Source organism: Nyctereutes procyonoides, unplaced genomic scaffold (assembly GCF_905146905.1).
Source record: "Nyctereutes procyonoides isolate TBG_1078 unplaced genomic scaffold, NYPRO_anot_genome, whole genome shotgun sequence".
NCBI lineage: Eukaryota > Metazoa > Chordata > Mammalia > Carnivora > Canidae > Nyctereutes > Nyctereutes procyonoides.
Window position 1 is genome coordinate 21,626,468 of NW_026575146.1, and position 12,278 is coordinate 21,638,745.

At 46.2% G+C, this 12,278-nt stretch overlaps 1 protein-coding gene across 11 annotated transcripts in view; it reads left to right on the plus strand.

Annotated features, from left to right (window-relative positions):
* The first annotated feature begins 1,569 nt into the window (after window positions 1-1,569).
* Window positions 1,570-12,278, plus strand: part of AFDN (afadin, adherens junction formation factor) — a 137,251-nt gene continuing 126,542 nt past the window's right edge. For 6 of the 11 annotated variants that reach the window (XM_055309916.1, XM_055309920.1, XM_055309917.1 and 3 more), the window contains exon 1: window positions 1,572-1,734. In XM_055309916.1, coding sequence (XP_055165891.1) covers window positions 1,630-1,734 — 105 coding nt within the window. In that variant the 5' untranslated portion in view covers window positions 1,572-1,629. Of the gene's footprint in view, window positions 1,735-12,278 lie in introns of all 11 variants that reach the window. The other 5 variants (XM_055309919.1, XM_055309922.1, XM_055309923.1 and 2 more) reach the window with 3 other exon arrangements.

The window sequence follows — 12,278 nt, forward strand, 5'->3', positions numbered from 1 at the left end:
CGTCTGTAGATACAGGTTGCCTGGGAGAAGGTGTAGTCTCTGAGTGGATGCGCACAAAGGGGGCCAGGCATCCCGGCACGCAGAGCAGAGGCCGGCGGACCGCAGTGCTGGGGACTCCCAGGACACAGGACAGCCAAGGACAGGGCTGCCTCCGGACACTGGAGGGCTTCAGGAACCTCATCTTTGAAACACGCCCACAGCATGATAATTTACCGCCCAAAAGGTTCGCTCTGATTGGGCTCCCACAAAAAGGGTATCACCCTGGAAGGGATGCCTTAGTGACCCGCAGACACCCCCGCGGGAACCCGGGCGAGGCGACTAGGGGGCACAGGCCCTGCTGCCGGGGTCAGTCAGCACCTGCGGACTCCCGCGCTCCAGTTCTTCCCGCCGCCAGTCTTGCTGCCCACGCCCATCCCGCCCGGCCCGGGACCTAGCACCGCCCCTCAGGGCCAAGCCCCCTGCAGGCCCAGCACCTTCGGAACCGGGCTCCACCGGGTCGAGCCCAGCCCCCTGCAGAGCAGCGCCTTCGGAACCGGGCTCCACCGGGTCGAACCCAGCCCCCTGCAGACCAGCGCCTTCGGAACCGGGCTCCACCGGGTCGAACCCAGCCCCCTGCAGACCAGCACCTTCGGAGCCGGGCTCCACCGGGTCGAACCCAGCCCCCTGCAGAGCAGCGCCTTCCGAACCGGGCTCCACCGGGTCGAGCCCAGCCCCCTGCAGAGCAGCGCCTTCGGAACCGGGCTCCACCGGGTCGAACCCAGCCCCCTGCAGAGCAGCGCCTTCGGAACCGGGCTCCACCGGGTCGAACCCAGCCCCCTGCAGAGCAGCGCCTTCCGAACCGGGCTCCACCGGGTCGAACCCAGCCCCCTGCAGAGCAGCGCCTTCGGAACCGGGCTCCACCGGGTCGAACCCAGCCCCCTGCAGAGCAGCGCCTTCGGAACCGGGCTCCACCGGGTCGAACCCAGCCCCCTGCAGAGCAGCGCCTTCCGAACCGGGCTCCACCGGGTCGAGCCCAGCCCCCTGCAGAGCAGCGCCTTCGGAACCGGGCTCCACCGGGTCGAACCCAGCCCCCTGCAGAGCAGCGCCTTCGGAACCGGGCTCCACCGGGTCGAACCCAGCCCCCTGCAGAGCAGCGCCTTCGGAACCGGGCTCCACCGGGTCGAACCCAGCCCCCTGCAGAGCAGCGCCTTCCGAACCGGGCTCCACCGGGTCGAGCCCAGCCCCCTGCAGAGCAGCACCTCCGCCCCAGCCCCGCCCAGGCCCGGCGCGCGGCGGCCTCCGGCGGCGGGCGCAGCAGCACCTAGCGGAGGCCGCCCGAGGTGCGGCGGCGCGGGCGCGCGGGGGCGGGCACGCGGGGCGGGGGCGCGCACGGCGGGCGGGGCGGGGCGGGGCGGGGCGCGGGCGGCGTGTGCGGGCGGCGGGCGCACACCGGCCGGCGGGGCTGACGCGGGGCGGGCCGGCGGACGCGGCCGGGAGCCCGGGAGCCCGGGAGGCGGCGGCGGCGGCGGCGGCGCGGGAAGGCCGGCCGGGCCCGCGGACCTGCGGACGCGCGCGGTGCCCCCCCCCCCCCCGGCGGGCCCGACCCCCGCGGCCCAGGAGCGCGGCGCGGCCCGAGGAGGCGGCGGGAGGATGTCGGCGGGCGGCCGCGACGAGGAGCGGCGGAAGCTGGCCGACATCATCCACCACTGGAACGCCAACCGGCTGGACCTGTTCGAGATCAGCCAGCCCACCGAGGTGCGCAGGCCGCCCCTGCCCTGCCCCCTGCCTGCCCTCCCTCGGGGCCCCCGGCACCCGGACCCCCGCTCGGGCTCGGGCTCGGGCTCGGGCTCGGGCTCGGGCTCGGGCGGGGCGCGGCGCGGCGCGGTCACCTGTGCGGCGGGCGCCGGGGGCGGGGCCGCGGGCGGGGGCGGGGCGGGGGGCGCCCGGCGGGACTGCGGCGCCTGCGGGGCGGGCGCAGCGCGGACCTTTGTCGCTCGGGCGGGCATGGGCCCCGCCGCGGGGGCTCCCGTGGGTCGGCGCGCTCGGGGGGGGGGGGGCGCAGAGTGAACGCCAGGAAAGTTCTCATTGTGCGCGTCTGCCGGCCGCGCCGCCGGGGACGGAGCTCCGGGACTCGGAGCCTTCCTCCCGCTCGTCGTCGGCCGCCGGGTCGGAGCGCGGCGCCCCTCCCCCCGCCGGGCCGGCGCGGGCGTCCGCGGTCACCGGGGCCGGGGCAGGGGGCGGGGCGGGGCGGGGCCGAGGGGGGGGCCGCGGGGGCGGAGGCCGGGGGGCCCCCACCTCCCCCCAGCCGCGCCCCTCCCCACCTCCACCCGCCCCCCCCCCCGCCCCCCGTCCCGTCCCGCCCGCGCGGCCTCCTCGGGGGCGGCCGGCCGTGCCCTGCCCTGCCCTGCCCTGCCCCGGGCGCGCTCCCAGACCCGGAGGAAACCCCACTCGCCCTGGGCCCAGGACAATGGCCGTTGTTTGTGGCCGAGCCGCCGGCGGGGGGCGGACGGGGCGGGGGTCCCGGGCCGGGAAGCCGCGCTGCAGAGGCACCTGCCCGGCGTTCGGCCCCGCGTCCTGCACGCACCTGTGAGCGGTTCGCGCCCAGCCCGCGTCGAGGCAGCAGCAGCCCTGCGCACCTGTCCTCTTGGCCGGGTCTGACCCCCCCTCCCGCCCCCTCCCCCCCGCCAGCACCACGTTTCACCCTCTTTGGTGTCCTGAGCCCCCTTTTTATCACACGTGCCATGTCAGCGTCGGGCCGGGCCGGGTTGGGGGCTGCTTTCTGTCTGGTGGGCCCAGCCCCTGGTGCCCATCCTGGGGTGGGGATGGTGCACACGACCCGGCCTGCTGGGACTCCCCGCCCGCAGCCCGGCTCGGGGACTCGAGCGAGGTCCTCGCCTGCACGTGGCTGGGTGCGCGGACCCTGCTCGCTCCTGCACTGTTAGCGCCTCTTGTCCGAGGTGCTGTGCAGTACTTTGAGCTCTGTGGGGTCTTTCAGCATCATGGATTCATCTTTCTTACGTCTGCTTTAAGAACCGAGGATGCAGAATCAGCATACGTGGTTGACTTGTTTTTCTGTTTGAATGAATCTATTTATAATTTTCTTTTTTTTTTTTTTTTTTGAGAGATTACCCAAGTCTGCTTGAGAAAAGGAATATTTTTTCGATTTACTAGTAGATCACTCAGTTTATTCTTTTGGGATGTGGAATTGACTTGGCATTTTTAAAAAAAATCTAAATCGGAAACAGAGTTTATAGTTCCTTGGTTTCAAAAAATTCCATTTTTAGGCGCTCAATTGAAATTTTTTTCTCTGTTTTCTTGGAGATCGTAGGAGGTATTAAAACTGGCCTGTCATTTGGAGAGCTGCTTTTTACATAGTTGACCTGCAGGTGAAAAGTTGCTGTGTATGTATGTATCTTGAAGCAAAGCAGATTTGAAGGGCTGGTTTTGAAAATGGTTATGGATTGCATTTAGTAGTTTCTCGTCCCTACTCAACACTTGGTCTCCTTTTAGAAATGATTCTCCAGAATTGTGTGGGAAAGCTCTGCAAAATGAAATAAGTTGATTCTTAAAAATATATGCTATTTATGTTAGTTTTTTTCATTCTCCAGGACTAGTTCACACTTAATACTATGTGTTCTGGAGAACCTTGGCATACTATTAAATTTATTCTGGTCTTGCAGGTTGAGCTTCCCATTTAACAGGGTGTATTTTTCATTACGATGTAGGTGAACTTTCATGTTAGTGATTCTCTAAATCAGTATTTCAAGATTCATGGTTTCAGTTTGCTTTATTTACCTAAACTTGTGTCTTAAAGTTTGTACCGTCTGATGATGAATTTTTACCTTATTTGGCCAATCACAAATGATTTTTCTTAGTTTTCTCTAAGAATGTAAGTGGGATACAGGCCTTTATTATTTTTAGTAAACGTTAAGCAAATGTATCACAGAATTTGATTTATAGGATGGCACTTTAAGCCTTATATTTAAGTATTTAGATAATCTTTTATATGCGTATAGGAGAGCATCGTTGTGGTTTATTTTCTTTGCATCTTGGGGGGAGGCACAGTAATCAGTGTCTATTACCATTTTATGGCTACGTTGATTGTTGATCATTTGTGTTTGGTGATTTCAGGCAGTCTTGATAAGCACTGATAACTCGGTGGTTTCTATTATGTTCAGTAAGATGGTAAACTTGGCTTTTTGGATTATATTCTTAAGAAAATAATGTTCTGAAATCAACCTGGTTAAGTTTACTTTTTCTTTCATATTCATGTTTATGTGTAAAAGGAGAGCTTCTAAAGAAAAAGCAAGTTATATGTTGTCATTGCATGTTTTTCAGTCGTCGTTTCCTCACTTGGGTCCTAGATTCTTTTGGACTCATAAGAGTTGACTTAAACTTAATGTTGATATCTTATCACTAGGAGATTGATGTTAAGTTCAATTAAGGTGTTGCTTACTGTGGAAAACTGTAGCTCCCAATAAAGCTTCTTAAAGTTTTTTAGTCCTGTTGTTTTCTTAATGTTAAGGCTTTCTTTCTTTTAGGAGTTTCTAATTATTATGGCAGAATGCTTGTTGCTAAACTTTACTTCCATTACTTTCTCAGAAGAGGGCTTCTCTGCCTACCCAGAGCTCCCCTCTTGGTTTCTGGTCCTCTGTCCTGTCATTCATTGTAGCCACTGGTTTCTGTTTCCCTCTGAGATTACATGAAAACAAGGGCTTAGAACTTTATTATTTTTAACATTGTTATGTCTGTCACCATGGTAGGTGCTCAAGGAATATTATGTGGAAAAGGTGTTGAATATGACCTCTTTCTGTATACGTTTATTCTTGACAAAACGTAGAGTACGTACATGTTAAGAACTGGCTGGAGTTATCTGTTAGGTGATTAGAGATTTCTGGTTTCATGTGTTACTCTTTTGTATAAGGGTTACACCTAAATGCAGGAAAATTGACCATTTTGCTTCACCAGAGTTCTTAAAGTCAGTTTTTAAAAAAATAACTTCCGGAGTTCATTATCTTCTTTTTTATGTTGATGGGAAAATATAACCTAGAATTTGTAGGTCCATCCATATACGCTGTATTAAAGGTGAATGTGTTGTATTTTAATATTCTGATGAATCTTGAGAAGTAATGTGGTGATTCATATTACCCAGAGGTGTGTGTATAAAACAACTTCTGGTTTGTCAGCAGAGGTGGAGTAGGAAGTCTTCAGGTGAAGTAGTAATAAGTTGCATAATTTATAGCTAAATCTATATTCCAGACTATATAGTTTAGGCTGTAACTGTGCTTTATCATAAGACTTAACTATATTGGAAACTATTTTGAAAACAACAGTTGTTTTATTGAACATCCATACTTACAAGATCCCTTTTTCTAGTGATTAATATATAATGATGCAGGCAGTTGTATTTATAGGCATCTCTGTCTCTGTCTTTTTTTTCTTTTTCTTTTTCTTTTTGAAATTCAATAGTGGTTGTAACTTTTTTTTTTAACCTTTATTTCCTGTAATAGCTGGTTAAGATTTGTTTGTATGGGTGTGAGCCTGTCAGTCTGAGGTAAACCCTTGTCTGACAGTGTTCAAATCTTAAATTGAAACTGCATCTAGAGCAAACTTCAGTTTGTTCTCTTTCTGCCAGTGAAAACTAATTTTAATTTCTGCAGTTTATAGACTTAATGGAATATAACTGTTGTAACTAGGCTTTTCTAGAACTATAAAATTTTGATTTTGGTTAATAGCATAGTAGTAGAAGTGGCTCTTTCATATTCTTGAAAAAGTACGAGTCACAGAAGATCAGAGTATATACCAAATTGGTGGGAAGCTAGAGAAACAATTTAAGATTATGCCATTAAGGATTTAATTGGGCAGTTGTAATATGTAAAGCATTATTACTAGATGTTGCCTATTCTGGTGGCATAGGTTAGTTTGTTTATAAACACTTTTATTAGATTTGAACTTGGGTATAATGTCAGAAAATTCTAATAAATAATACTAGCAGTTACATTGGTGTAAATCTGTTTTCCTTTATTAAAAACAAAATGGATCTGAGTAGTGTTTATAGAACATAAAACTAAACTGATCTCTTAATTGAAAATTATTTCCAGGTTAAGTGAATTCTGTTGATTTTTTTTTTTTTTTTTGTTCAGAAGTTTGCTGTTTCTATTATTTTCCTGGCTGATTGTATTTAGGATGCACTCATTTGTCTTAGGAGAGAGATGAAAATTTGTTTGACCTACATTTACACTTGTGAGTTAGATAGTAAACAATTTGCCAAATCTCGCAGACCCTTTAACCCATTTTGGGTGTGTCCCAGTCTGTTAGCTGACACTGATAGGCTCAGGGCCTGAAAATCCACTGGTGGGCTTCTGGTTAGTACCATGAGTTGATGGCAGATGTGGGCATACGGTCAAAGTTGGACCATCCTTATGCATAAGTTATGAATGAGCAGAAGCTTTTCTTAATATTATCCAGTCATATGTCACGGCCAAAGAGAGTGGGCATAGAGAGCTGGGGAGGGGGATCTAGTTGAGGTCATCTGGTTGAAGTTTGGTTCTAGTGACAATAAAAATGTAAAGCTTCACTCATCATTTTGGTACATGTGATTGACCAGAACTGTTATAATTTAACTTAGAAAGTGAATGTACTTTATAAGGTGAAAGTAAGCATATATAAAAATAGTTCGTATGTAGGGACGCCTGAGTGGCTCAGCAGTTGAGCGTCTGCCATTGGCCTGGGGTGTGATCCTGGGGCCCCAGGATCGAGTCCCGCATCGGGCTCCCTCCATGGAGCCTGCTTCTCCCTCTGCTTGTGTCTCTGCCTCTCTCTCTCTGTGTGTGTCTCTTATGAATAAATAAATAACATCTTTAAAAAAAAAAGTCTGTGTAAACTAGGAAAATATCTTCCTGGTATAACTTGATTCCAAAGATAAGGATAATTTGAAGTTTCATACTTGTAAGTTTATGAGTGTGTCATGAATGAACTTATTTAGAGGAACTGAAATTGCATAGCTTACTATGACTGGAAAATAGCCAGAATTTCTGTATTTTACTAAAAAAAAAAAAAAAAACTGATGTTAAAGAAAATTAGCATGGCTTACAGAAAATGATGTGAACTTTTGTTATACTTCTTTGCATTATCGTGTTTTTAGGTTGATTGCACATAGCGTGCTCTACTGTGTGTGTGTGTGTGTGTGTGTGTGTGTCTGTCTAGTATTGTGAGTTTCAGGTGTACAACAGAGAAGTACATTAGTGTGCATTTACATACATGAGGAAGTGGTCTCCATGGTAAATCTGGCTACCATCTGTCACCATCCAGAGTTATGAGATGTATGCACTAAAGCCTGTGTTGTACATCATGTCTCCGTGTCTTACTAATTTTCTAACTGGGAGTGTGTAGCGTTTAACTCCGCCTCCCCTATTTTGCCCATCTTCCTCCCCTGTCTCTCCTCTGACAACTATCAGATTATTTTATCTATCTATGAATCTGTTTCTAGTTTTGTTGTTGTTATTGGGTGGTGTTTGTTAAGCTTTTTAGACTTCACGTAAGTGAAATCAGATGGTATTTGCCTTTCTCTGACTTATTTCACTTAGCATAATACTCTCCAGGGCTGTCCATGTTGTCAGCATCATGATTTCACTTTCTTTTTAATGGTTGAGTAATATTCCATTGTGTACGTATACCACCTCTTTATTCATTCCCCTGTTGATGACCCTGTAAGTGGCTTCCATATCTTGGCTATTGTAAATCATGCTATAATGAACAGAGGAGTGCCTGTATCTTTTCAAATTAGTGTTTTCATTTTCTTTGGTAAATATCCGGAAGTGCAACTGCTGGATCATAGGGTAGTTCTAGTTTTAATTTTTTGAGAAATCTCCATGCTATTTTTCATAGTAGCTGTACCATTTTGCATTCCCACCAATAGTGCAGGAGGGTTCCCTTCTCTCTGCATCCTCGCCAACACTTGTCATTTCTTGTCTTTTTGATAATTGCTATTCTAACAGGTGTAAGGTAATATCTTGTGGTTTCGATTTGCATTTCCCTGATGAGCAGTAATGTTGAGCATCTTTTCATGTGCTTGTTGGCCATCTGGATGTCTCCTTGGAAAAATGTCAATTCACAATCTCTGCCCATTTTTTAATTGATTTTTTTTTTTCTATTACATTGTGTGAATCCTTTGTCTGTCTGTTGTTTGGGTAGATTTGATATGTGGTTTGCCAGCATTTTCTTTCATTCCGTACGTTACCTTTTCATTTTCTTCATGGTTTCCTTTGCTCTGCAGAAGCTTTTTAATTTGATGTAGATTTATTCATCAGTTTTTGCTTTTGTTGCCCTTGCCTGGGGAGACAGATCCAAAAAGATATTGCTCAGACTGATGCCCAAGAACTTATTGCCTGAGTTTTCTTCTAGGAGTTTTATAGTCTCCCATTTCATATGAGTCTTTAATCCATTTTGAGTTTATTTTTGTAAGTGGTATTAGGAAAGTGGTTCAGGGGATCCCTGGGTGGCTCAGCGGTTTGGTGCCTGCCTTTGGCCCAGGGCGCGATCCCGGAGTCCCGGGATCGAGTCCCACGTCGGGCTCCTGGCATGGAGCCCGCTTCTCCCTCTGCCTGTGTCTCTGCCTCTCTCTCCTCTATGACTATCATGAATAAATAATAAAAAAATTAAAAAAAAAGGAAAGTGGTTCAGTTTCATTTTTTCTACATAGTTGTCCATTTTTCCCTACAGCAGTTATTGAAGAGATGGTCTTTTCTACATTATGTATTCTTGCTTTCTTTGTTGAAGATTATTTGACTGTATAAATGTGTTTATTTCCAGAATCTGTTTTTTTCCCATTGATCCGTTTTAGTGCTAGTGTCACCCTGTTTTGGTTACTGGTGCTTTGTAGGTACAGTATGAAATCAGGGAGCATGATACCTCTAGTTATGTTCTTCTCAAGATTGCTTTGACTATTTGGGGTCTTCTCTGGTTCCATACAAATTTAAGAATTATTTGTTCTAGTTCTGTGAAAAATGATGCGGATTGCATTGTATCTGCAGATTGCTCTGTGTAGTATGAATGCTTTAACAGTATTCTTCTCATGGTTTGGGAGAATATTCTTCCAATCTGAGCATGGTCTATCTATACCTTTTCTTTTCTTCTTCTTCTTCTTCTTTTTTTAGATTTTATTTATTAATGAGAGAGAGAAAGAGAGGCAGAGACACAGGCAGAGGGGGAAGCAGGCTCCATGCGGGGAGCCCGATGTGGGACTCGATCCCGGGACTCCAGGATCAGGCCCTGGGCTGAAGGCGGCGCTAAACTGCCAAGCCACCCCGGCTGCCCTATCTATATCTTTTCATTTGTTTTGAGTCGTCTTCCATTTTTTCAGTGTCTATCATTTTTAGTGTACAAGTCTTTCACTTTCTTGGTTAAATTTATACCTAGGTATTTTATTTTTGATGCAATTGTGCGTGGAAATGCTTTCCTAATCTCTCCTTCTGAAGTTCATTATTAGTCCATACAAATACAATGAATTTTTGAGTATTAATTTTGTATCCTGCAACTTTTACTGAATTTTTTTTATTCCAGTAGGGTTCCAATAGTATGTTGAATAAAAGTAGCGAGAGTGAGGGGCACCTGGGTGGCTCAGTCAGTAAAGCGTCAGCCTTTAGCTCAGGTCATGATCTCAGTCAGGGTCCTGGGATCCAGCCCCATGGCTCCCTACTCAGTCCAGAGTCTTCTTTCTCTGCCTCTGCTCCTACCCACCCCACTCGTGCTTACCTTCTTTCTCTCTCCCTTTCTTTCTCTTTTAGTATATGTGCTGCCTGAAGCAAGCACTCTCCCTTTCTTTCTCAAATAAATAAAATCTTTAAAAAAAAAAAAAAGGCAAGAGTGAGCATCATTGTCTTATTCCTGATCTTAGGGGAGAAACTTTTAGCCTTTTACATTTAAAGATGGTATTAGTTGTGAGTTTGTCATTTGTGACCTTTATTATTTTGAGATATCCCTCTATAGTCCCCTTGTTGAGAGTTGCTTTTTAAATGCTGTTACTGTATAATAGAGTGAACCATATGGAACATAAGTGAGTAATAATTATACCAGGACAAGAGGGATAAACTAGAATTGTTTCCATTCACAGTAAGTGCAAACAATACAAACTTGAGTAAATGGTTTGTTGTTTCAGTTTCTGAAGTCTCAGACTTCTTTAAATTTACTCTTGCCTGGAGTGCTTGGTTGACCTAGGCTGAACCGGCGAGACCATTTTTCACAGAATATCAGATATTTTCTTTGTGTAAAAAAAAAAAAAAAAAATCTTCCTTTTGGGTAGCACAGAAGCATGTGTAGGAAGAGGGCATGTGACTATTGAGTTCAGCTCGGCCCCCACCTGTAGTAAATGCTGTGTGACAGGTTGTTTTGAATATAGAAGTCTTGCTTTGCTTTCTGAAACTTTATCTGAGAGCTTCCAGATCTTTGCTTTCTGAAACTTTATCTGAGAGCTTCCAGGAATTTTGTAGTAGAACAGAGTTTAAATCCTAAAATTAAGACCCATGAGAAAAATGCTTGTTAGTCTTGTTTGGGTATTTATGGGTTAAGTGCAGTCCAGTGCACTTGTTATATTCAGAGTTCTAGCTTATTGTTCTCTCTTGCTTGATTTCACTTATGTTTTACTAAGGAAAATTAGTCTTTTGCCCTTTGCAAATTTAAATTGTTGTCCCTTGCAAGAATGTACTTTCTTTTTATACCCTTGTTTGCTAATAATGGTACTTTCCATGGTAACCTCTTATTCTTTTTATTTCCTGACTTTTACAAGAGAACCAACAAGATTTCTATCTTATTTCTTTTTGTGCCTGTTACTAGTCACAGTGTTTTGGTGTCGAGGCTTCAGATTGTCAGTTTTTCCTGTTGCTTTGAACCTAGTTCCATATGTTTAGTTGCGAAAATGAAGTGGGAGGAAAAATATACACAGTGTTGGGGCGCCTTGGTGGCTCTGTTGGCTCAGTGTCTGACTCTTGGTTTCGGCTCCAGTCCTGACCTCAGGGTCCTGGGATTGAGATGGGAGCCCGGCTCCGGCTCTGCACTGGGAGCAGAGTCTGCTTGTCCCTCTCCTTCTGCTTCCCTCCTCCTCAAATAAATTAAATCTTTAAAAAAAATGCACACAGTTGGACACAGTAAATAATTAAAAACCATTGTATTCTTAAAATGTGTAACTTCCGGATGCATGGGTAGCTCAGCAGTTGAGCCATCTACCTTTGGCTCAGGGTGTAATACCAGGGTCCTGGGATCGAATCCTGCATCGGGCTCCTCACAGGGAGCCTGCTTCTCCCTCTGCCTTTGTCTCTGCTTCTCTCTGTGTGTCTCTCATAAATAAATAAATAAAGTCTTTAAGAAAAATGCATAACTTATATACATGGTTTGTGTAAAGCCTATGACTTGGGAACATGTCTTTCAAATATGTTATTTTTAGGTGGTTATTGGCATTGTTATCTGAGTAGATTTCTGAAGGCACCAGACTTCTAGACCAATGCTTGTAAAATACCCCATGATTTTACGTAAGTTTACAATATACCATGATTTTATATGAGCTCTCTAATGAGTTTCTAAATTACATTTCACATTAATTTTTGTATTGACAAAAACTTGTGTAATTTTGGGGGTGATTATTTTTAAGAGACATTAGTAATAAAAGAATCAGTTATATGAAGGTTTTTTATTTGAGCCTAAGTATTTTAATTTCTGCTACTAATTCTTCTTTAAAGATCTTTTAAAATACTTTTTATGTTCTATTGCATTAGAGTTTGTCTTGTTGTTTGAGTGGATCTTTAACCCATACATAGTTTTTGCCATCATGCATTGACCATACAGAAAATATTGGTTCACTGAGTTATGTGGATTTTCCAAATGTTGGGACATTTATTTAAACAATACCGAAATACTACATTTGTTTAATATTACCACTGATCAGAAAAATCTTAAGTTTTCAAAACGTCTTACTTCCTTATCAAAGCTCAAATTTTATTACTGGCAGCGCTGCCAGAGACAGCACTTGAAGGGATAGGCTTGCTTCATTCATGTTTGTGAAAATGCCTGCCAGATACTCAAGCCTGAATAAATGTAGCTTGTCATCATTCTTTCAGGTAAAAACGGTATTCCATGAAAAAGTTGGCTCAGCTTGATTACAACTTCAGCGGTTCACAAGTGCTTTTTCTTGAGAGATCCATCAAACTGGTACGCAGCCTATGTACAAGTGTTTCCCAGAGTGGTACATAGATTATTGAACACAGATTTATTAATTAAAATTATTATTATTTATTTATTAAAACAAAGAT